General features: G+C 39.1%; 1 protein-coding gene across 2 annotated transcripts in view; it reads left to right on the top strand.

The window, feature by feature from the left end:
* The window catches only part of BFSP1 (beaded filament structural protein 1), a 72,472-nt gene that overhangs the window by 13,174 nt on the left and 32,838 nt on the right, over positions 1-26,460 (top strand). Inside the window, exon 1 of one of the 2 annotated variants that reach the window (XM_081289892.1) lies at positions 24,090-24,550. The exons of the other annotated variant lie outside the window; for it this stretch is intronic. Within the exon in view, the coding sequence (XP_081146018.1) occupies positions 24,174-24,550 (377 nt within the window). The 5' untranslated portion in view covers positions 24,090-24,173. Of the gene's footprint in view, positions 1-24,089; positions 24,551-26,460 lie in introns of those variants that run through there. 2 annotated transcript variants of the gene reach the window in all.

Below are 26,460 nucleotides of genomic sequence, written 5' to 3'. Positions count from 1 at the left end.
TTGGGGATACATCTATGTTGTCTTGCCATTTTTCATAGGCATGCTTCATTCTACAATTTAAATATGGGAGTTGTACCTCTGAAGGAAAATGAGCCATGAAAAGATTAAAGAGTCAATAAAGGGAAACAAATATTTTGGTTTAAGGATAAACAAAATGGATTCAAACTCTTCCGAATGCAAATAAGCTGAAAAATTGGGTGTTATGACACAATTAAGAGTAGAAATGAAGTGAATAGACCGTTCACAGCAAAATGTTAACATATAAAAACAAAAGGCTTCTCTTAAAGCTCAGAAGTAATTTGGGGGAGAGGGAGAATACAAAGACTAATTTACGTAGTCTCCCCCACAGCTACTATAGGACTGAAAAACCTCCGAATGTGCAAGGCATCCACCCCAGAGACTGCCAGATAATGTTAAGGCAATCTTGGAGCCTTGCTTAGGTGTGGGGAGATGATAAATGCAAGTGGACTGCACTTTCCCTCACTTCCTCCACCTCTGAGGACTCAATGATTATATCCTGGAACAGAGAGGGTTCAGGGAACAGGAAGTCATCTGAAAGGGATAGGGCCTCCTTGTTGAGGTAGGGGGTTGAGCCCAGATTTCAGCATCAGTGGCTCCCAGCCACCCCACCTGTCTCCCCCAGACTTACCAGGAGCAGCATAGTTTCCTCTCTCCCCAGGTATTCTGTAAAAGCCCAGTAAGTGAACATCCCAAGTCCATGGATGAAGATGATGAGACATAGAAGGAATATAAGCACTATGACGAGAAAGACAACAAACTGAGTAAACTCAAGCAGAAGAAAAAGGAGGACAAGAAATGAAAATAAGCATAGTAAATATTCTCAGAGAAAGAAAAGATACTAAGAAACCAGGGCAGGAATAAGCAGTTATGGAAGAATTGGGGACATTAGGAATATAAACTATTATTGTAGAAATAAAAGATTCAGTGGATGGGTTGGGAAACAGCTTGGGTATATTCAAAATAAGTTTGTGAATCAAAAGATGGGATCAAGAAATTAACCTGGAAGGTATCAAGAAGGGATAAATAAATGCAAAGAGAGGGCAGAGGATATAGTTCAGTTAGTAGAGCATTTGCGTAACATATGCAAGGCCCTGGGTTGGATCCCCAACACCCCAAAAAATGGGAAAAAATGAGAGATGAAAACAATTTAGAGAAAAGTTCAAGGCATGGAAGATAGAGGGAAAAAGGTTAATTGTACAAAGGATTCCAGATAATAGGATTAGTAAAACAAGGAAGGAAATATTTGAAGAAATAATAACCATGATTCTGCTACTTTTTAAAAATTAACTATGGAATTCATTATTTAAATATTTGTTTTGTGCATACTCTGTTCAGAGCCATGAATAAAATAGATAAGTTTCTTGCTATCTATCCTGGAGCATAATCTTAGTGTGCCAGAGGCTGACACACAATTAAGCACAAAAGCATGGGGTTGTGAATGAGAAGTGCTCTGTTGACAATAAAACTGGATGATGTGAGAATGTGAGAGAGGGTAACTGAGGGTGAAAGGGTGCTAATTAAATTGGTGCTCAGAGAACTTTACTTTTGAAACAAATATTTCTTTCAGAGATGTTTTCTGAAAAGGTCGTATTTTTATCTGAAACTTAAATTTCAGGACAAACACAGCCATGTAAAGGTCTGGGGGAAACATTCTAGATGGAGGAAATTAGCTTGGTGTGTTCAAAGAACAGAAGGAAGACTGTAGCTGGGGCCTGAGGAATCAGGGTATGTAGATCTGGGTGAAGCTGTGAGGTTATCATATACAGCTATACAGACCATGGTGAGGAGATTAGGAGATTAATTTAAAAAACAAAACAAACTACACTATGGCCTCAGTGTTAAACAAGGCATTTGTAGTTATGTTATTTTTTATTATGTTAGGTTGAACAATTTTCTATTGATAATAGTCAACTACCTGTGACCTGCAAAAACAGGAGTTTCTCGTGGTTCAGTCTAATACATACTAACCACATAGGTATTTGAGCAGTCGGTCTTTTAAAAAATAAGAGTTTTTTAAAAATGATTCTTTTAAATACTCCATTATCTATTAAAATACCACCCAGATTTCTCCTATGAAACAGAAGAGCTAAGTGTTAAAAAATAAAAGCTTGGCAAGGTGCACACTTGTAATCCTAGTGACACAGGAGGCAGAGGTTGATGCAGGAGGATTGAAAGTTGGTGGTCAGCCTGGGCAACTTAATAAGGTGCTGTCTCAAAATAAAACTTAAAAAGGACTAGGAACATAGCTCAGTGGTAGCGCGTCCCTGGCTTCAGTCACCACTACCACAATCAATCAATCAAGAAAGCTTGTGTTTGGAAGCAAAAACTGAGTATCTTGTTTACATTCATAATGAAATGCCCTTTTGAAATTTTTTAAGTTAGATTTGACAGATGTTTACTGAAGTCCTACAGTGTGCCTGCTGTGGCCATGCTAATGACCAGGAATACAAAGATGAATAAATCATGGGCCCTGCCACAGGGAGATCGCAAGTGAAAATAGATCGATGCCAAGATTAACTTGTCCAGAGTTCCCTTGGGAATTCTCAAGATCTTAACTGGTGGGATAGATCTGACCAGGGAGATGTCACCGAATCTTTAATGAGGAATGAATCCACAGAGGAGGGAAACAAGTGTTATTGACAAACTTTCTCACTTGTATTTGCCAATACAAATACAGATGAGATGGTCACTCAGAGATTGACGTTTGGAGTAAGGGAACACCACATATTCCTACTAAAAAATTAAACTCCCTGAACTAAGATGTGTAAGATAGATATAGAAATGAATGTGTAGTTCATTTTATTTGTTTTCTTTGTGGGTGGGGGAGCTGATCTGACTTACTTCCTATTTTTCCCTGTTTCTGGACATGGAGGAGAAATGCCAAACGATGATTCAGTCGAAGAAACCCAGTTCTTCCCCCTGAGGGAACTCAGTCAAGGACAACTCCATCAGAAACAGAATCGAAGAACTATGGCCATGATATGAAATCTGAATGCCTTTTAATATACACGTTTTGTTTTACCACTAAACCTCTAATATTTCTATCAGTAATCCCTTAATGAGGTGTATGAGTCTGGATGTCACAGTTCTAGTCTTGCCAGGCATTGACATCTGCAAGATGAACCTCTCTGGACTTCCATGTCCTCACCTGGAAACTAACGGTGTTGATGAGTTTAACCTCATTGGCTCTAAGATGTGATGCTCTACAGAAGATTTACTGAGACTGGAAGAGAACCAGTAGTAGAGCATGTGCCTAGCATGTAAGATGCCCTTGGTTCTTCCCCCAGCACCCTGCCAAACAAAGATTTATTGAGTACTTAGCAAAACCTTAGCAAATTGTACAGTATCCTATTCTAATCACATTAAGGCACTTGAATTTTTGTTCATAAATTCTAAGATTGGGCTCTAGATTCAAAGCATGTTTTTTACAGCAAAATCAATTAATTACTATAATGGTCTATACTATAGACTATCCATACTCAGGGAAAGGGAACTGATTGTTACAAAGGGACCAAATAGCATTAGTTTCTCACACTCTCACATGTAAATAAGGCCAACAGTCACATCCTGCAATCAGCCCTGCTCCTATTTTTTTTTCTTTAAGGTGGTGGTGGGAGAAAGAGAGAAATAAATTTGGGACCAGTCATTAAGAGATGGTCCCCCGTGTAAAACTTTCCATGCTGGAGGTGTTAGGAATCACTTGCTCATTTTTATTCTTGATCCTTCAGGAAACTGTTCTTTCCAGTGAGTCACTTCCTCCTCACCAATCTTCTTGCCCATCCCAGGCCTGGCCCTCAGCAGAGAGTTCTGGGCTGTTAGGCAGGAAGGGTACTTCTGGTGGCAGGTGGCATACCTCTGAAATGTCAGAGAAGGATCTCCTAAGCAGGAAAGAAAGTGTATATTAGTTGTGATAAAAGCAAAGTGTTGGATTCTAGGTTCACTTTTTTTTTCTTTTTCATTTGCAACAACTCTAGGAAAGAAGCACCCATAGAAGGTGCAGCAGGTTTCATTTATGACTCATGGAAATTTCTAAAATGATAAATATTGGCTCAGCAATAGCTTGACCTAAGAAGCACTCCACTAAATGAGACACCATGGTTACAAGAAACAAAAAGAGCATATTCAACAAATAAACTGTGACTCCACTTCCAGCCTGTCAGAAAAAAGAGCAGAAAGGGAGGCCTGGGTTCTGCAAGTGTCCTTTCCTGGCTGACCAAGGTTTTTTTTTTTTTAATTTTCCTAAGGTCAGAAACTTCCTAGGGTTGGTTCCAATATCTTCCTGGCCAGGAAGACATTTTCAGATGATTCTGATTCAGTATTTTACTTAGTGAAAACTTTTTTTTTTCGGGGGCTAATCTGAAAATCTTTGCCAACCGTAAAACTTAATGAAAAGGGAAAATGAAAATATTTTCCCTTAAGAAAAAGGAAAATAAAATTTCCTTGCTGAGTTAAAAAAAAAAGTCCTTCTATCTCTGTGTGTAGAAGAAACCGGACATCCTGAAGTGATGTTAAAAATCTGGAATTTCAATTTATTTCAGAGAAAATTTAGAGGGTAAGTCATAAATAATAGTTGGGAGTCCTCCTAGCTCTAATTTTTATTTCTTATAAAATACAGCCAGAATTACTTCCTCTTATCTGATTTTATTTTCTAAAAAAACTAATATACTATCATTCATACCCACTTAAAAGGCTTACAGAAAATATTACTTTGTAATAACTGAGATTAACAGCAGCATTACTGATTAGCATGCATACACACATGCAAACACATGCACACAGAAACTATATAGTCTGGACATGGTAAGGAGGATTAACAGCAAAATAGAGTGATACAAGACTCAGGCCACAATTCTTTTTCTTTCTTTTTTTTCTTTTTTTCTTTTTAGTTGTAGATGGACAGAAAGCCTTTATTTTATTTGTTTATTTTTATGAGGTGCTTAGGATCAAACCCAGTGCCTCACACATGCTAGGCAAGCACTCTGTCTCTGAGCTACAGCCCCAGCCCCACAATTCTTTTTTATCCTTCATCTTATAAACTTTTTAACTGAAATAATTATATGTGTCAATGGGGTACAATGCTATATTTTGATATATGTATACATTGTACAATGATTGAATCAGGATATTTAGTTCATCCCAGCACCTCAAACAACAATCATTTCTTTATGGCAAGAACATTCAAAATTCTTACAGCTATTTTGAAATATATGATACAATATATTAACTATAATGACCCTTCTGTGAAATATAACATCAGAAGTAATGCCTCCCATACAGCTGTGACTTTGTGGCCATGGACCAATCTCCCCATTCCCCATCTCCCCTACCTTCCCAGGCCTCTGGTGCCAAGCATTCTACTCTCTATTCCCATGAGATCAGCTTTTTTAGATTCCACATATTATGAGTGACATCATATGGTATTTTTCTTTCTGTTCTTCAAATAAAGCAGCTAAAGGGAATGTGCAGCATGTGAAGGTCCCAGCAAGGTATCTGAAAAGGGGATATCAAATCTAAATCCTTGCCACCATTTGAGGACATATGGACTTCCCTTGAACAAGAGAGAGGCCGTGGTACAACCTATGTAGGGGCCCAGGGTAAAGACTATAGAACACATTAAAAGGAAGCAGGAGGACAGTGACACAGCTGTCCATATGCTTCTGCAGAGAAGCCACACTTGGGAGAAAAACTAGGTGCCCAGTGTGATTTGGAACCTGTATAGGTGGAAAGGGACATGCAACTAAACACTGAATTTGACTGTCCTTTGACCCAGCTGGAGGACTTACCTTAAATTACCTCCAGGGAGAAAAATTGCAAAAGCTAGATTAATCAGAAAGATGTGACATGGGGCCTGGCATCTTCAATGAGGAAGTGGGACTTCTCCTTTGGAAGACATGGCCCTTTGCATTTTTCTCCCCTTTGCCTCTCCGCTCATCTTATATTAATCAGCATTGCAACCTGATAGGGACAGAGCCATCCCCACTGGTGAGGCAGTGGCAGGAGTGTCTCTGCAGGTAGCCAAGGTGATGCTGGCAGCCACAGAGCAGCAGTTGGGATGGCTCTGGCAAGAACGCCTTGTTAGCTGCCAAGGGAGCGGGCTGGGCCTGGGCCAGGACATGGATAGGCCTGGACCATTCTGTTGGCTGAGCCAAATGGCATTAAGAATAATTTCAGAATGGAAATCATTTTAGTAAGTTTTTTCTGGTTATGAAAAAATATAGGTTTGTTAAGGGAAAAAAAATGTAAAAGTGTGTGTGTGTGTGTTTAAATAAACACATGATTGAGGGATACCTTCTCCTTACTTAAAAAATACCCCAAAACTTCACTTTCATTCCCCTGCAATTCTTTCCCCTCTCACCAAAATTAGACCCTGTCATTGGATTGGAATGTACAGAACAAAGCCTGGAATGTGTCCTTCTAGACTTTGTTCTGTGTATTTACACACACAAACACACAGTGATAGATAGCTAGATAGATATACAGTTTTGTGTTTCTTTCCTATTAATTTTTTTTTTTCAGCAGGGTACTAGGGATTGAACCCTGAGCTATATCCCCAGAGTGCTTTCTCTCTCTCTCTCTCTCTCTCTCTCTCTCTCTCTCTCTCTATATATATATATATATATATATATATATATATATATATATATATTTTTTTTTTTTGATACAGGGTCTTACTAAGTTGCTGAGGATTTTGTTCATTTGCTGAGGTTGGTTTCGAACTTGTGATGCTCCTGACTCAGCTTCCTAGTTACTGGAATTACAGGCATGTGTCCCCGTGCCTGGCTCCGGTTGATTTTTTTAAAGCATAGATAGTATCATATTACATCATCAACTTGCCTTCTTCACTGGTAGTGTATGTTGGACATATTTGGCCTTACTTATGGCTTTTGCTCAGTGGCACAGTGTTCCATAGTATGAACACACCAGAGTTTACTGTGAGATATTTAGGTCACTTCCAAGAGGAATAAGGCAGCGATTACCATCCTCATACATGCCTCTGTAAACACAGGTAAGTACTGCTCTGCTATGGATAGTTTAAAAGTGTAACTTCTGTGTTGAAGAATATATGCAAATTTAATTTCAAAACCCAAGATAAATTGCTATTCAAAAAGGCTTTACCTCTTTATTCCCTCACCAACAGTGTATATAGGAGTCTTTCCACATCCTCACCAACCTTTATACATTTGGCCAATCTGATGCATGAAAAAATGTTATCTCATCACTTGAATTTGCAATTTTCTGATTACTAGTGATGTTGAACATCTTTTTCAATTTTTTAAAATTTCATCTTCTGTAAAATATATCTTTACATACTGGTGATGTCCCTTTTATTTTTCCCTGATTTTAGAAGTTATTTATATATTCTGATTATTAATACCTTGGTTTGTATATGTAAAATATATATATATAAATATAAATATATTTCTCTGACTGCTATATATATATATTTTTTTCTAGTTCTTCTTTGAACTTTGGTTATGTTGCACATGTGAAATGATATTTTTGTTTCTGTTTTTTGTTTCTTTTTGGTGCTAGGGATTGAACTAGGGTCTTGCTTATGCTAAGCATGCACTTTGGCACTGAGCTACATCCACAGCCCGATGGTGTTATATTAATCATCTTTTGGTGGTTATCATATTTTAAATTTTGATCATGAAAACTTTCTCTACCACCAAGTTTTCATTTGGAATTAGTTTTTAAGTCAATTTTGGTACTTTGGTGTTATATTAATCCTCTTTTGGTGGTTATCATATTTTAAATTTTGATCATGAAAACTTTCTCAACCACCAAGTTTTCATTTGGATTTAGTTTTTAAGTCAATTTTGGTACTTTGTCTTCTTTTCTAAAAAATTATGCATCTCATGTAGGTTTTAAATTTGGGCAATATAATACCATGTGTAGTGTTCCATATTTCCTTATACTAAAAAAATGTCACCTGTAACTGTAGTTTTTTGTGCAAAATATAATTAATTATACCATATATAATTGTCTTGATTTGTGTGTGTGTGTGTGTGTGTGTGTGTGTGTGTGTATTTTAAACTAGTCTTTTCAAAGATCCCAATCCTGATGTCAAAAATTTCTACTCAAAACCGAAGAGGCACTGATGATTATCATACTAAAGTAACTGGCCTCCCTGACCTGACCCTCATTGTCTATCTTCTTCCCATTCTGTATTTTTTTAAAGTACTTGTCATCAACTGACATGATATATATTTTATTTAATTAGTTAGTTATTGACTCAATATATGTTCCATAAGTTCAGGAACTTTGATTCCTTCATTGCTGAATTGTCAATTAATTTTTAGAACTTAGCACATACAAGATAAACACTAAATATTTGTAGAAGTTGTTGATTGAAGAAGTAATTATTCTTTTACTGAAGGATTCTTTTGTCTGCTTTATCGATTTTATTTTCTAGGTGCTGGTTTGGCTTGTTTGGCATTCCATCCTCATAGTTCTTCCCCACAATGTTCCTGAGACTGCTCTTACAAAGGGACCAAGAAGCTTCATACTCATTATGATTTCGATTTTAAATGTACCCCAGAGGTTCATAAACTAAAAGCTTGGTCAATAGTCTATAGCACTATTGGGAAGTGGTGGAAGTTAGGAGGTAGGGCCCAGAGCAAGGAAGTGAGGTCACTGCGGGGTGTGCTCTTGAAGGGGATATTCAGAATCTCAATCTCTTCCTTTCCCCATCTCTGCTTCCTGGATACTAGGAGGTGAGCAGAATTACTTCATCACATGCTTCTGCCATGATGTACTGCCTCACTGCAGGCCCTAAAACAATGGAGCCAACTGACCATGGACTGATACCTCCAAAGCCATAAACCAAAATGAACTATTCCTCCTTTAAAGTTGATTCGTGACAGGTATTTTTTCATAGCAACAGAAAGCTGATTAACAACACTCCTAAATTCAATGGTCAATTCTTAGTCCTGATCTCACTCAATATAATCAGTCACATCTTCTCTTCTCCTTGACATGCTTTACTTCCTTGGTTTCTAGAATCCCTACCCTTCCTGATTTTTCACCTTCCTGTCTGACTTCACCTTTTCAATATCCTTTGCTGATTCCTTCTCATTACCTGATCTCTATACCTAGAAGGCCCCATACTGGTTCCTAGACTTCCTCTCTTTACTACGTACATGTCATTCCCTTGGTATTCTGATTCAATTTTATGACTTTGGGAAACATACAACATCCAAACTTTAGCAACAGTAACTACATAAACTGCTAACATAGTCATTTATTATCATTTCAAGTATTATGTACTATACATAATGGTAAATGCTATACTTTTATATGATTTGCAGAGCATTAGGTGTGTTTGGTACACCAGCATCACAAACATGTGAGAATGCCTTGCTCTATGACATTAAGAAGGCTATGATGTCCATAGGCAATAGGAAGTTTCCAGCTCCATTATAATCTCAAGGGATTGTTGTCATATACGTAGTCATTGCTATATGGCACATTATATGAAGGAATTTCAGCTAATTATCTGAAAACAGTGATGCAGGGCTCTATCAGTTATTGCTGATATTCCTCCCATATTTCCTCAGTATTCATCTCCTGACCCTGAGAGCTGCTTCCTCTGAACCACCTAGCCTTTTCTGTCGTGTAAATATTCTGCTCTCAGGAGCAGCCCTTCATCAGTGATGGACAGGGAGTTGGTATTGTTGCTTCCACAGCCCTTGGCTGAGTTATTTCTGTTTTGCTTTCTCTCCCAGAGCTTAATTGAGCTCTGGTGGCCAGCAGTGGTCATTGTGGCCATAGTCCCAATACTGGCTGTCTTTCCTCCCAGGCTTTGCTTCCCCAACCCTCTCCTGGAGTCTGGAATCACGTCTCAAATACCAAATTTTTACTCTAGTTCTAAGGGTCAGCTTCTGGAGGACTCCACACTAAGAGAAGTGTCTAATATAAATCAAGCCACATGCAAAAAATAACAGCTAATATTTATCAGGCACTTACTATGTGCCAGACATACCACTCTAATCACATCATTTAATCCTCACAACTATCGTTTAGACATTACTGTCATTTCCAGTTTATAGGAGGCACGTGAGGCTTAGCCAGGTTAAGTATCTTGTCTGAGGTCACACAGCTCATGGGTCATGAAGGATTTAAATCTGGACTATTCAACTCAAGTGCCCATGCTTTTGATCACCATATGTCCTCTGACACAACATATCAAGTTACTTCAAATATCTTTACTGGTACATATTTAATAGGCTTTTAAGAACATATTACTAATGGATTTTGCTGATAGAAGAGCTAATAAATTTTTTTTTGTAATCTGTCAGCAATCATAATGTTGCATAACTTGCGTTGTCTGCACTCATCCCACTGAAATCTGAGCTACATGCAAGAAGCTTTTCTCTTTCCAACCACATCAAGAAGTTCAGCAGTGTTTCTTTTCTTCTGATTCTTCTAAAATATAAGTGTGTTTTTGCAGCTAACCACTGTTCCTGCTGTTTTTTTTTTTTTTGTCAAAACCATAAGCCTCCCAGTTTAAAATTTATTACATGATAAATGAAGGTCACCATTTATGCCCCAATAACCAATTGAACAGATGCAGGATTTTAGCTGTTGTGATGCCAAGTAAGACATGTTCATTTCTGATTTGGAATACAACATATCACAGGCTCTCGTTGACCCTTATTTGAATTGCATTCTTCAAGCTGCTAACCTTGTCACCATTTTTCTTTGTTACAAGGCAAAATCTTATGAAGTCCTCTTCCCTCTACTGTTGTTTTTCAGAAAGAATAAAACAAATGTTTTGTAGTTCCTAGAAAATGTTATAAGATTGTTTCCCAAGTTAGGTCATTGCAGTTACAAAACTTTTGTTTTGATAGAAGCCTTGGCCAAAAACAACACAGCCCATGATCAGCCATTATTTCAGGGAAAAAAAATCTTGAGATTAGCCAGAGTTTGCTGCCTCCCATTCCACTAAAATAGAGACAAATTCCTCCAGCTTGGATGAAACTATTTTTGAGATAAATCTATTTCTCTCTTTATAGAGATACACTCAGTTAACTGGCTGACTTCTCCAGGTTTTGAAATTGCCCCATAAAGTTTTGGAAGGCATTTTAACTTTATAAGGCAATTTGTCATAAATTAATTTTCAGAAACTTCTCCAGCCAACTTGAAATAAAAACAAACCACGTTGTCAGGCAATAGTCTCTATTTTTAGTCTGATTTTTAAAAACTGAGCATTTGAAGTTAGGGTACCATTTTAAATAATATGCTCAAGATGACTCTTCTTTGAGCTCTCAGAGACTGAGCAAAGAACCTCAAAAGTTTCTTCCATGCCAGGCATAGTAGCATATGCTTGCAACCTCTGCTATTTAGGAGGCTGAGGCAGGAGGATTGCAAGTTGAGGCCAGCCTTGTCAATTTAGCAAGACCCTGTCTCAAAATAAAAACTAAAAAGCATTGGGAATGTAGTTCAGTGGTAGAATACCAGAGAGTGGTAGCCACCAGAGAGATGGTATTATTTCACAAGTAATGGGATATCAGCAAATGTTTGACAATTGATTTTCCAGGAGTGAAATGTTCTAATCTGCAGTGATTGTCAATTCCTGTGGTATAAATACTTTCACCGTGGTTGATTTTAGTAGGTATCAACCAGATTGGCAAAATTCCTGAAAGTTTAATAACTGGCTCTCCTGAGCTCCTAATAGGCTCAAGAATAACACTGCAGGAGATTCAGCCAAATAGTGCTCTAAATGCAGGCTTAGGACCACTAGTTTTTGGCTCTGTAATATCCTGGGATTTATTGTAGCATTTACTAGGACAACAAGTAGCAAACCCTGACAGAGTGGCACTTTTAGATCCAGTGTGTTACTTGATTTCTTAGTTTATTTTCTGTTGCTATAGCACAATATCTGAGACAGGATGATTTATAAAGAATAGAGGTTATTTTGTCTTATTGTTTGGCTTATTACTTGGTCTTTTTTTGTTTGTTTTGGGAATTTTTGGGGGGGAAGGGGTTCTGGTGATTAAACTCAGGGCCTTTTACATGCTAAGCACATGCTCTACCATTGAGTCCCAGGCTTTAGCTCATAGGTCTTGAGGCTGGGAAGTTCAGTGACGTAGTGCTAGCTTCAGTTCAGCTTCTGGTGAAGGATTCATGCTGCTTCTCATAGTGGAAAACAGAACAAATTGGCACACATTGAAGAGAGAAAAGAGTGCCAAAAATCCAGTGACAGCCCATTTCCAAGATAAAAGCATTAATCTGTTCATGGGGGCCCCCGCTGCATGACATATATACATCTCATGAGCCCCCACCTCTAAACATTGCCACATGGAGGAATTAAGATTCTAATACATGAACTTCTGGGGGACACATGCATGCCTTTGCACCCCAAACCTTAGGTTACCATGGAAAAATAATGTGCCCTGAGAGAATTTGCTCCAAAATATCCCTGTAATTTTCCTTGCCAAGCATAACAATTAGGGTCACTGAGGACAGTCCAAAGACATTTTTAGAGACAAGGACCACTCACAGTTCTGTGGCTGGGGATTAGACCACAATGTTCAGCAAAGACTGACTGCAGAACAACAAAAGCAAGCAGAATCCTCTTGGATGCCACCCTTCAGCACGGATTTTGTTTTAGGCTTACATCTGAAAAGCCACAACCTTTGAGGATGTTGAGAAGTGTCTTCATTATCTATCATATAAGGACATCTCTAGCCCCCTGCCCCACCATCTTTTCAAAATAGAAAGCTCTTTTCCAAGGAATTATTTTATTTCCTTTTCATGTGTTTTGTAACTGTGGTCATTCTGCTGAATGGTGCACTGTTAGGATTATTCTTACTGGACTACAGTTTCCTAATGAATGTATTTTTGTTCTGTTCCTGTATATTTCCTCTAAGGATGAAAGATGACATAAACCTAGCTATCATAGTAGAGAGAGAAATAAATTTCAATTTGGGGCTGCTACTAAATTTGACTCTACCCTTTGAAAAAGCACATCAGCAAATATGGAGCGAGAGGTCCAGCCTTCCCCAGCCACTGATGACAGCCTTTGTAGGGCTTCATCTTTGGGCACATGGTATCCAGCTTTTCACTTAAAAGATTCAAAACAAATCTCCCAACATTCCACAATATTACTTTTCATTCTGAGTTTCTACTGAAGATTAATTCATCTTTTAATGAATTTGATCAAGTTCCTGCTTTGTGTTGGAAAGTTTGCTAGATTAATGAATGAGATAATATATCTCTCAGGTTTCCTATGTATCTAATGGGAAATAAATGGCATTGATGGAGGTTTATTGGAAGAGAATTTAATGAAGGGGCAGTTTCTAGATAAGGGAAGGGTCCAAGGAATCAATAAAGCATGGTAAAGTACCTAGGAAATTGCAATAGTAGGAAGTCATTACTATCCTTTAACCCAAAGGTACAAGAGGAGAGAATCTTGGAATAGATATGCTCAGAGGGAAAGGGAAGCAAGAGGGAGTCTTCCTTATTTCCTGCCAGTGATCCCCACTTGCCAAACCCTATAGGAAGCCAGAAGGTATGGGAGGCAGGTAATGCAATCTGGAAGGGCCAACCTTTGGGGGATTTAAAATGGCATGGAGAAGAATGGATTGATGGTGTTTGAGGGATCTTTAGGTAGAGGATGGCCATTGGGGAATGACCGCATCCTGCCTTCAAAGAACTGTAGTCCAGTAGACTACAAAGAACAATCCTATGTGCAAGTCTATCAAGTTGGTGGAGAGGTAAAGCTTTAGCCCGAAGGGTGTCTTGGCCTGTGGGAACTTGAGTTCCTGTGGGAACAGAACTGAAGCCTCTCTAGTCATCTATTTGAATACATTAATATGCATGAAGGATTGGGTGGGAGATACAAAGGAGTAAGGAACATGTTGGTATCCAATCCAAAAGTGATGAGCTAATAGAAAAAAGGATGGTGACTGGCTGGTGAGAAGAAAAATCGGATGATAATATTTTTAAATAAATGAAGGAGTGGTAATCAATAGGAATCAACCTGCTAGAGCATAGACTAGGAGGGCAGTAAATCATGTATAACTTCTTTCCAAATGAGCCTAAAAAGTTAGGTTGTTGGAATATATATATATATTTATGACCAAACCCTGGCAAACAATGGTAATATTTTGTAATTCAACTATTGTTAGAAATTTCATTAGAAAACTTCTCATGGGCTGGGCATGGTGGTGCATGCCTGTAATCCCAGTGACTCAGGAGGCTGAGGCAGAAGGATCACAAGTTCAAAGCCAGCCTTAGTGACTTAGTGAGGCCCTAAGCAAATTAATGAGACCCTGTTTCTAAATGAAATACAAAAAGGGCTGGGGATGTGGCTCAGTGGTTAAATGTTCAATTCCTGGTACCAAATAAATAAAAACCTCTCATGGAGTTTAGGTCTGAAAATTGAAGGTTAGGGCTTAAAATATACAGTCTTTTATAACCCTTAACATTCTTTTAAACCATGTGCAGAATTTTAAAATGGTTGATAAAATAGCTTGGGATATCATCCCTCCCAATTTTGGGTCAAACCTGAGAAGTTGGTAAACTTTGGAAGACAAAATATGTTCTCTTCTGAAATAGTTTACTCAGTGTCTGTTAATAGCATAGGACAAGTAGACCTGAACCTATACAAACAATGGATATCCCAAATGTATGTTTAAATCTATGAGTAAATTTCCATGAGAAATGCCTTCATGTTGTGTTTGTCCAGTTCTGTGGGATCCATTTCTTAACTGGTGCAAAGCAGAGTTCAGAACATCCTTTTTTTAGGGCAATGTGGGCATGCCAGCTGGCCATCTGTGGCTTATACATCAAACTGCTTGACATCTATTCCCAGAAGGAAAAAGGCTATGGTTCAGATGTAGGCTGACCCAACATTAGAGTGGTAGTAGGTCTGTTTAATGATATCTTAAAGAGAAGAACATGGCTAGATTTATGTCCATAGAAATTATAATTGTAAAAGAGATTCTCCATTCTCAGTCAAGAGGATGGTGCCTGCTGGGACAGTGACTCATTTTTGCATCCCAGAAGTCATGGGTAGGGCCACTTTTCATGCATAACCAGAGTGAGTTTGTATGATGGTGGGTCATAAAGGCTTGTGTTCCATTGTCTATGTGCAGGAAAGGCAAGTCCAGATGTGTCTCAAAATCCCATCAACATCATTATGTAGGTGTTAAACTCCTACCATAGTTGTCAATGAAATGTTAGTTGCTGAGACCATGACCATCCAGTGAGTCAAAGGAGGATTTTTGCATTTTCTTGTTCTCATTAAGAAGTATCTGGCTGGGGCGCAGTGACACATGACTAATTCCAGTGACTTGGGAGGCTGAAGCAGGATTGCAAGTTCAAAGATAGCCTCAGCAAATTAGTGAGACCCCGAATAACGAAGTGAGACCCTGTCTCAAAATAAAGATTAAAAAATGGCTGTGGATATGGCTCAGTGATTAAGTGCCCCTGGCAAGAGGGAGTGTCTGTTAATGTTTATCACTTCAGCAGGATGATGTATTTTTGAAATTCTGGCTACTAGAGAGGCTAAGTTAGGTGGATTGAAAGTTCCAGGCCAGCTTGGGCAATTTAGAAAGACCCTGTCTCAAAGTAAAAAAAAATTAAAAAGAGCTAGGGATATAACTCAATGAGAGGGTACCTGTCTAGCATGTGAGAGGCCCTGGGTTCAATCCCCAATGCTGGGGAAAAGAAAGAAAGAAAGAAAAAAATCTGTTATCAGGACAGTTTACATTGTGTTTAGGATTGGAGTATGCAATGTTTTCTTTTGTTATAATTTTAAAATTATGGAAAAGTTGCAGGAAAAGGACAAGAAACTCTTATATTCTCCATATAGTTTACCCAAATCCACTGATTATTTTACATTTTGCTCTACTTGTTTTATTATTCTGTGTATGTATGGGTATTCTGTGTATGTATGTGTATATATGTGTATTTGTGGTACCGGGGGTTTAACCCAGTAGCCCTCTACTACTGAGTTTCATTGCCTGCCCTCTTTATGTTTTATTTTGAGACAGGTCTTGCCAAGTTGCTGAGAGTGACCTTGAACTTGCCATCCTCCTTACTCAGCCTCTTGAATTGCTAGAATTTGGGGCATGCATCATTGCACTTAGCATTATGTATTTATTTATATAACTGTAGATAATATGTGAACCATTGAGAATAAGTTAAACATACCTCATCATCTCTAAACCAGTATGTATTTTCTAAGAACAAGGTGATTTTCTTCCATGTCATAATACAATGATCTGAATCAAGCATTTAACTGTTTCAGTATTATTACTTAATCTGCATTCCATATTCAAATTCCATCGATTATTGTAATAATATCACTTGTGACTTTTCTTTTTTCCAGACTAGAATTAAGTTCAGCATCATGCATTGTATTTAACTGTACTGCTTTTGTTGGAGTCTGTGAAAGAACCAACCCTGGTCACACAAATTCTGGTGTGTCACCAGGGTCTCTTCTTGCTTTAGTTTCTGTACTAAACCCTGAACAAAGCAGGTTGGATGCTCAGTGCCCACTTTCTTTTGAATCCTGGGTTTCACTTTCCAGAAAGTTGGAGAGAAAGCCCTGCTTCTGGCTGTGTATCTCCATCCATTGTCACCCTTCATGGTAACTCATCACTTTCAGTAGTGCTGAGCATGAGTTATAGGGCTTGATGGAGATCCCTGGCTACATGGTGCAGAGATCTGGGAGTCAGGAGGCTGCCCTTTAATTCCTGGGTTATTGGCTGCTTTACTCAAAATGAGACTTCCCATGGCTGAATTGCCTTTTGAGTTGATCCAGTTTGCTGGAAAGGCTATAAGTTTTGCCACTGTGCGTCTGCCTGACCCCTCTGCTCTCTGCAGTTACCCTCAGGACCTTAGGGCAGGGTGTTCAATTTTAGTGCAGCGTGGCCCTCTTGTGGCAGGCATCTGTATATTCCAGGAAAAGGATGGGCCACAAAAAGGGGCAGAATCAGAATATTTAGTGCAGTATAGGAGTTTGCTAAGGCTGCATAACTAAAGTACCACAGAGGCAGTGGCTTAAACAACAGAAATTTATTTCTCAGAGTCCTGAGACTAGGATTCTAGTCTAAGGTCAAGGTGTTGGCAGGGTTGGTGTCTTCCAGGCTTCTGTGTCCTCCCATGGTCTTCCCTCCATGTGTGTCTGTCTCCTAATCTCCTCTTCTTATAATGGCACCAATCATATTAACATCCTAATGATGTTATTTTACTTTAAAGACCTTATTACTAAATACAAGGTGTCAGGACTTCAACAGGAGAATTTGGGAGGGACACAATTCAGCCCATAGTGAGCAGGAAGGGAGAGCTTGGGATTCTTTAGCTCAAATTTACCATTAAAAAAAACAAAAACCAGATTATCTCATTTGCTTAAGGCCACCCACTAGTGTACATCAGAGACCCAATGTGAACCTTCAGCTCAGAAATCCATGGAATCTCTCCATTCCCCTTTCTTTTACCAGAGTTACATGTTAAAAGCCTAGAGCAAATTCAGGATCTATTTTAACTGACAAGGGTGGCTCAAAACTCCAGAGTAGTTTTGATATTGATTAAAAGGCAAGCCATCTAAGCCGATTTTACTCAGCTTTTTAAATAATTATTCAGTAGGAAAAAAATGTTAATTAAAAAATTTAACCTATAGTTCCTAGTTACTCAGGAGGCTGAAGCAAGAGGGTCTAGCATGATCCCGGGAGTTTGGGGCTAGCCTACATAACATTGCAAGACCACATCTTTAAAAAATTAAAGTCTCTTCTATCTTTGGGCAACTTTAATTGGAAAATAAAAAAGAGAGAAGTGATATATTTCATTAATTTCTGATTTATGTGGCTACAATCACCATGTATCTGGTATTTGGTTTTCTGTTTCCCTTTATGTTTGTTACAGATATTTTCATTTGTAACAGTATATTCAAATTGAATAATAGATAAAAACCATTCACTACTATTGTTACTGCAGCTTGCTAGACTGTTCTGGATCCCTTTCCCTCTCTGCTGTTGTATGTATATATAAGGCTAAAAAATAAATAATATTTACTTGCCCATTATTTTAAAAAAGCAGTTCTCTTTCCTGTTTGCTATGGGTAAAATGCTCTATGTACAAGGTGATTATACTTTTCACAAATAATTTGAAACTTCCTAGGAAAAATTGCAAGAATAGTACAAACAACTCCCATATACCCTTTATCTAGATTCACCTCTTTTGCCTGAATATTTTGGATATGTACTTATATTTACATGTCATTTCTTTCAGAATCATTTGAAAATAAATTGCACACATTATAAGTTATTTCCTCTAGATAGTTGAGAGTATATTTTCTAAGAATGAGGATAGTATTTCATATTAACTGTGGCATAGTTGCAAGCCAGTAAATTTAACATTGAATATGGCACTTGGAGGGATTGCATTTCCCAGCATACTTGAGGTTAGGTGGGGCTGTGTGGCTTGCTTTGGGTAATTCTATCTGGCTAACACAATTATTTGATATGATCTACTGTCTGTATTTCAATTTTGTCAATGAACCTGAGCAATGACCTTTGTTTTTTTCTTCTCCAGTACAGGATCCAGATTAGGATCTGTATTTAAATGCCCTGTCTCTAATCTCCTTTAATCTGGAATACTTTCCAAACTTCTCTTTGTCTTTTATGATATATAACATTTTTAAAGAATGCCATCCCCTGTCTCTTATTAGTAGAATGTTTCTTATTTAGAGTTTATCTGGATATTTTCTTATGATTAGATTCAGGGTATACATTCAGGTTATCAGGCCAGAAAAAAGAGTGAAAGAGAGTCCTTCCTGTAATTGTGCCCAAGATAAAGGGTAAAAATATATTCTGTCTTAGGCAAACTGGGAAATCACAGAAATGGTGACCCTTTATTTCTGAAAGTGATTATTTCCTTTTAACAGTGCCCATACTGGGACCATATTGATTAATTCACTTACCAAAGTGATAGGACCAGAGTTTAAACTTGAGCCTTTCCAATTTTAACAACATCCATTTTCCACCAGTACCCCCACACTAGTATCATTCAGCTGTATTTAGGGAACTCTCCTATAGCTAACCATTTATCAAGCCCAATGGAACCGCTGTCTACAAACATGCTTTTGAATTAACAAATTCATTCACCAATGATTTCTTCCTCATGCATATGGTTGCTATTTTTATTGAATACTCTCCCACCAGCAATGGAGTTTTGGGGTTTTTGACAAATATGCTCACTCTTACTTCTTGTAGGCATGTGGCAGGATTGCATTTGTCAATGTACTTGAAGTTAGGTGGGGCCACAATATGACTAGCTTTGGCCAATTCAGTGTGATTGTGAGGAAATTTTAAATGCCACTCCATGCCTTTTCTTTAAGATGATCAGCAGTGGTCCAGGTAGTGGCTGCTCCACTAGCCTGGGTGTTGGACTAAAGAGGATGTGGAGCAAAGATCATAGTTGACCTTAGATGGACATATACCACGAACTAAAACAAAACACCATGGTCTGGGTGGCTTAGACAACAGAAATGTATTTCTCACATTTCTGGAGTCTGGCATGTTTCAAGATTAAGGCACTGCAGAGGGCCTGCTTCCTGATCCACTAATTGCAGTCTTCTCATTGTGTCCTCCCCATGGTAGAAGGGGCCAACAAGCTTCCTTGGACTTCTTCTTTGGGCTTCTTTTACAAGGGCACTAATTCCATCCATGAAGGCTTTGTTCTATGACCTAATCAGTTCTCAACAGCCGCACCTCCTGGTACCGTCACATTGTGTGGATTAGGTATTTATATTCAAATTTGTGTGTGTGTGTGTGTGTGGTGGTGGTGGTGGGGTATGCAATAATCTATCGATAGCAACCTTTGACCATTTCCATCTGTGCTGGTCCATCTTCCCATTGCCAAGAGCTGTTTCTTTCTGTCCCGACTTCATTTGGCCTTTGGAATCCATGCAGAGTCCATTTGGTCCCCACCTTTGGCAGACAAGTGTGACAAGGAAGTTAACAGCCCCTCTGATCAGCCCTTAAACCGTGGGAGTTTGTGGGTAAATCTCTGGCCCCTTCACCAACTGGGTAGTGTAACACTCAGGTGACTACTTATAGTGTTACCAGAATCTCTGTTTTCCCAAGATGGTAGCTTGCTTGATCACACGCCATGCTTTTCCTTCTCTATCTCCCTCTCCACCTCCCTACCCATGTTCCCTGGGATCACCTCACAAATAAACTATACTCATCCCTTGGTTTCAATGGGAGATTGGTTCCAAGGCCCCCTCAGATACCAAAATCCAAGTGTGTTCCAGTCTCTTTCATCAAATATGGTGTTGGCATATAACCTTTGCACATCTTCCCGCATACTTTAAATCATGTCCAGGTAGTTTAATCTGCAATGCTATGTAAATACTACATACATAAGTGTTATCCTAAATTGTTTAGGGAATAGTGGCAGGGGAAAATGTCTGTACCTGTTTACTGCAAACACATTTTTTTTTTCCTGAGTGTTTTCCATCTGTGATTGTTTGAACCTGTGGATGTAGAATTTGCTGATGTGGAGGGTCAACTGTATTTGCACAGACCTTGTCTCAGGGTCTGTTTTAAGGAGTTCAAACTAAGACAACAATTAGAAGGGAGATCCAGCTATGGATTAGCCTGGTTGTCATACTTTTACATTTCATCAATTAACTATCTTTTCTCACATGAGGTAAAAAATCCTACTAATTATAGTAAAATTCTAATAAGAAATATTTATACTTTAAATAGATGGGGTCAGGATATCATGATAGTACCATTGTCTTGGTGCAGGACAATGAAAATTATGTAAATCTTGGTGAACCTATACTTTTGGGGGAAAATTTAAGTTTCAAACCTATTGAAGTGGAAAAGGGAGATTTTTTAAAAAACCCTATGCTGTAACAAGTAAAATTTTATTACAAAATGGGTTTTGGTTTGATGATCAATGGCTTCAGTCTGAGTTCCCCCAGACCACACAACCATATTCCATGTTGGAACCAAAAGCCAAGCAGTAAACATTTCCAAATTCAGAAGTTGCTGGAGAGCTTTTCTCTGAAGTCATTCAGTTACTCTAGAGAATGATGCCAAATCTCTTGCCTGGAGAAAGACATACCAGGCGACCAGCATGCTGGGAAGTGGGCTGGTAATTGAGTAGTAGGGAAGGTACAGCTGTGCCTCATCCTTCACTATGCATCTGCTTCCTTAATTGCTTTACTTTAATATTTGGCCTCATCCCTGCCCTTGGCTGTGTCTGGTGATCCTGAACTCAGGACCTCTCCCATTCAATTTCACTGCAGAATACCTTCCAGGTGACCTGTCACAATAAGGCTTGGGTAGTTGCTCAATTGCTGTTGTGCAGGAATGAAGAAGGGGATCTAAAGGATTGAATTGGTTCTTGTCCAGGTGCTCAGTCAACCCTCTGGTTTTTCAGCTCTGCTTCACACCCCACCTTCTAAAATATCAATGCATCTAAATCCTGAGCTTTTCTCAGATTCTCTGGCAAGAACCAGCAGTTTTTGTTCCTGTTCCCTCTGCAGTCTCTTAGGTTTTTGTTTTCTATACTCGGCTGTCAGTTACCATGGACCTATATCTATTCAGCTTTCTGAAAGCTTGTTGACATATCTTGTCCACTATGATTTTTCTTCCATTCTTCTGTAGAGATGTAATCTTTTTTTTTTTTTTTTTTTTTTTTTTTTTAAATTGCCAGGCTGCCATTTCTTGGTGGGGGTTGGGAAGAATGGTGATAATGTTCATATCCGATGTAGTGTGCAGCTAGTTGAAAGGCCAGTTCTTCTTGTGACCTTTGCTTTTGGGATCCTGTTGTTATGCACCCCTTGAGTCAGCCTCACTCTGTGCGGGCAGCCTAGTGTTCACTGTGCTGTTTCTGAAATCAGTTCCTCCCACATCTTCTCATTTACGCTGTTCTCTGTTTCTGTGAGTTGTCCACCTACCCACTCACTACTCACTGCTTTTTCTTTGATACAACCACAGAATTTTGTTAAAATCTCTACTTTAAAACTCATTCTGGAATTTTTTTGTGTTTTAATCAGTTGGGTATGAATTTGTCTCCTGCACCCTGAGGGCAGACGCTTGACATTGTTCAACAATTAATTCTCTGAAATTATGATTTCTGGGTGGATATTTTCTAGGTGTTTATTCCACTGGATTAAATGGAGGTGATTTTTTTTCTGTTATTATATTTCTGGGGTAAATATGTCTCCAATGGGATTACTCCCTAGGGTAGATTGAGTTCTCCTGATTCTTCATTCCAGTATTATAGGGCTATACACCACATTCTTGTCAAGGCCTCAGTGAGTCATGCCTCTGCCTTTACTCTTGACTTTGGCCATGACCCCCGCAAATTCACTTTGACCAATGGACATGTTGCAAAAAAAGTCCTGGCATGAGCTTGCTCATGTGCTTCTGTCATTGCTAATTCAGAAGGACAAGAGGTGTTTGGAACAGAGCTGCCTCAGCTGATCAGAAGACCCATATCTGGAAGGAGAGTCATCCAGCTGACCTGCAGGCCTGGAGCATAATGATAAATACTTCTTATTATGTGACACATAGTTTTGGGGGCAATTTGTTCTGTAACAATATCAGACTGATACATGCTGTCAAAGGAAATGAACAGCTTATAATTTTTGTTATCAAATTTAATTTTGCTCTCTAGGAAGTCTAAAGTCCATGCCATCAGCATGATATATGCATACCTACAAAAATACTCATATGGCCTTCTTCGATTTGACCATGAAATCTATTTTTAAGTAGCTTATGGGAAGAAAAATAGAACAAAAACCACAGCACTAGCAGTTTAGGATCTTACATAGCTTTATTGCAGACCAAATTAATGATTTTACAGGCTTTTTGGAGTAATAATAAACTCAACAAAGATCAATGTAATTTTCTTTCTTTGATAACTATGACTTTAATTTGTAGTATAATTATGTACAATCCATGTAGTTGGTAATTATATGGTGCTGCTAATCCTTGTTTTTAAGAAAACGAGGCTTTTTTAAAAATTATTTTTCCACTTTTGGTGGACACAACATCTTTATTTTATTTCATGTGGTGCTGAGGATCGAACCCAGCGCCCTGCGTATGTCAGGCCGCGCTACACTTGAGCCACATCCCCAGCCCCAGAAAACGAGGCTTTTGATAATGATTTTTTTTACACTGGAGCTCTGACAAAATATTTCTATTCAAGAACATTCTAACCAAATGGTACTAATTTCTTTCAGCACCACAACTTACTTTTAAATTGGTCAAAGCCTAGCTATTAAGTTATATATGTATGTATATTTAATTAAAAGCTTGTCATCAAAATCTGCTATTTCCATAATAAAAATTAAAATGAAATACAATGGCAAAAGTCTGCTTGAGTGTTGGCTAATTTGTTAAATCTTTAGCTTGAAAGGATCTTTCTTTAGTTCAAAGAACCTATTAGCAATGTCATGGGTGAAGTTCCACTTGTTTCTTCCACTTGAGTATGTCAAAAATCCACTGAAGTAATGTGACATAATTACATCGCAGGCCCATGTCCTGAGACATTGTGCAAAGAGTAGATTCTTCACAAAATGCACAGGATTTAGTAAGAAATTACCTGCACTACACCTCCCCACTGACTGAGATATGCCATTTTATTTGCATCCATGGTTAGAAACCTCTGCGATAGAGAAGATTCCTCAATAATTAAGGAAGGAAATTGTTTAAGTAATCAGAAACAAAATGTTATTGTTTAGTGCTAAATTGAGAGTAGAAAGAGGAGACAAAGCGCCAGGCCTCGATCTTAAGGGAATTAAGTTTAATAAGCTTGCCTTGGGTTGCCTTCCCAATTCTCAGTGGAACCAATCAAAAGAACGTCATGCCTCTCTTGTCCCCCTGACCCTCCATTCAATCATAAAGCAACAGGCCTTCACAATCACAGAACAAAAACCTCATTGCCTAATTTAACCTTCCAACCCCAGAGTTGTATGGGTCGCTAATCCAGCTCAAAAAGCGGGCTCCTGCTCTTTCATTGTCCCGCGCCCGGGCACCGAGTAGAGCTCAACTGCTGATCAGCTCTGGAACGTCCCAGCGGCAAGCCGGGGGCCTCCGATGTTTATTTAGCAGGCTGCTGGCTCGGCCACCGGCTTCCTGGAGAGCCGGCTTGGCCCTCTCGCTCGCAGAGGAACCATGTACCGCCGCAGCTACGTCTTCCAGGCCCGCCAGGAGCAGTATGAGCGCGCCGACGAGGCGCCGCGCGCCGCTGAGCCCGAGCGCCCGGCCGAGGAGGGCCGGATCGGGGCGCCGAGCCTGGCGGCGCTGCAAGGACTGGGCGAGCGCGTGGCCGCCCACATCCAACGGGCCCGCGCCCTCGAGCAGCGCCATGCCGGCCTCCGGCGGCAGCTGGACACCTTCCAGCGCCTGGGCGAGCTGACCGGCCCGGAGGACGCCCTCGCCCGCTACGTCGAGGGTAATCGCCAGCGCTCCCGGGACCTGGCGGCGGAGCGCTCTCGGCTGGAGCGCCAGGGCGCAGAGGCGCAGCGCGCGCTCGACGAGTTCCGGAGCAAGTAAGCGGCGACTGTGGGGGGAAACCCAAGCAAGGCGTGGGTGCTCCGGAGGTGCGGGTCTGGGAGAACGATGCCATTAAGGGGTGGGGAACCGACTTTGATCTCCTCCCGGCCACCAATGACGCCATCTCTGCAGAGAGTACACAGGTGGCGCTTTTCCTTAAGTCTGATTTCTGTTCTTTTTTTTTGTTTTCTTCAGAAATTAAAAACGATGTATTAAAATATTCACAGAAGTACAATTGAAAAAGGTCAAAAATAATAATGAATTGCCATTTTTTCCCTAGCTGGATACATTTCCATTGAGCAACTAGATAGGAGTTTTAATTTCTTAGGTAATCCCTTTTAGGTGTCCCCTGATTTCTGTTTTTGATGGCACTTTACAGTTTACACAAATGGTTGATACCGTTTACTTGTCATGTATTTTTAAATTTACAAAGTATTTTACATGCATTTTAAATTTACTTAAAATGCATAGATTATAAATGCGTAGCTCAATGAATTTTGACAAAAGTGCATATTTACCTGCCTGTGAAACTACCAAAATGAGAAAGAATTTCCATTACCCTAGAGAGTTCCCTAACCCCTGCTCTTTTATAGTTAGGCAGTTCTCATTCCCCAAACAGTGGCGTCCACTATTCTATCACCATAGATTAATTTTGCTTGTTCTAGGATTTTGTAACAATATATACTTTTGTATGTCTGGCTTTTTTCACTCAGCAGTGTTTTTCAGATACATCAATGTTATTTAATCCTCACAGCCTTATCTTTACTGCCTCATTTTACAGAAAAGGCTGAGGATCAGAAAATGTAGAAATCTAGGACAAGGTCGCAGAGCTAGTGAACTGGAATCAGGTTTTTCATAGACTAAGTCCAATTGCTTTCATGGTATGGTAACTGGCACTGGGAAATGATGTTTCAAGTGTCTTCTAGGATCTTGCTACTCAAGCAAGATCCCTGGACCAGCAGCATCAGCATCACCAGGAAGTTTGCTGGCAGTGTAGACTCAGGCCCACCACAAAGCACTAGAATCATAATCTGTTTTAACAAGATCCCCATTGACCAAGAAGTTAAACATTGAAGTTTAAGAAGTCCTTTTCCAAGGCATGGTTTTTCCTCTCCCATAAATGGAATTATGTGTTGGTATCACTTATATACTCAGAATTGTCACCATCTTTCTAAGTTACGGAAACATGTATGCTTTTTGACTTAGTAGGCACTTTAAGGAATTTATTCTAGGATATACTCCAGCAGGTATGAAATGGCACACCTGCAAAGATGTTTATTGCTGCATGGTCTGCATTAGAAAAAACTTGGAATTCATCTAAATGCCCATTAATAAGAGGTTATGAAATTGTGCTTTATCCATACAGTGGAATACTATTCAGTGGTAAAAAAAAATAAAGAATAGAAGAATAGTATCATTACCATTTATTATTTTATTTTATTTATTTTTTTATTTTTTTTGTTAGCGTAATTTTACCTCCATTTATTATTTTAAAGACAGGAGGGGTGGAGATTTTTCTGCATGCATAAAAAGAGAAGAATTTCTGGACACCCCCATTTTCTTCATGACATTGGTTAGGAACTGGGCAACTGGGAGACAGAAATGGGGGAGAGACTTTAATATAACATCTATTAATAAAAGTTGTTTAACCATGTAAGAGATTTATCCCTTCAAAAATTTTATAAATGAATTTTAAAAATATAGATGTCCCGACCCTACCCTGGATCTCAGGAGATCATTTTTAATGATCTCCATTGGTAATTCCAGCTAATGCTCAAGTTTGGGAGCCCTTGGTAGAGAGTAACCAGAAGAATTTTCTCAAGCCTGCTCTATTTGAGTTCTACTTTCTCAACCCAAATCTTGGCAGGTTATTCAACATTGTGTACCAAACATATTTATCAAATCA

Source organism: Spermophilus citellus (genome assembly GCF_964194105.1).
Source record: "Spermophilus citellus genome assembly, chromosome: 4".
In the NCBI taxonomy this organism is placed as follows: domain Eukaryota; kingdom Metazoa; phylum Chordata; class Mammalia; order Rodentia; family Sciuridae; genus Spermophilus; species Spermophilus citellus.
Note: the sequence above shows the minus strand (reverse complement) of the source record. Positions and strands in the feature narration are given on the sequence as shown.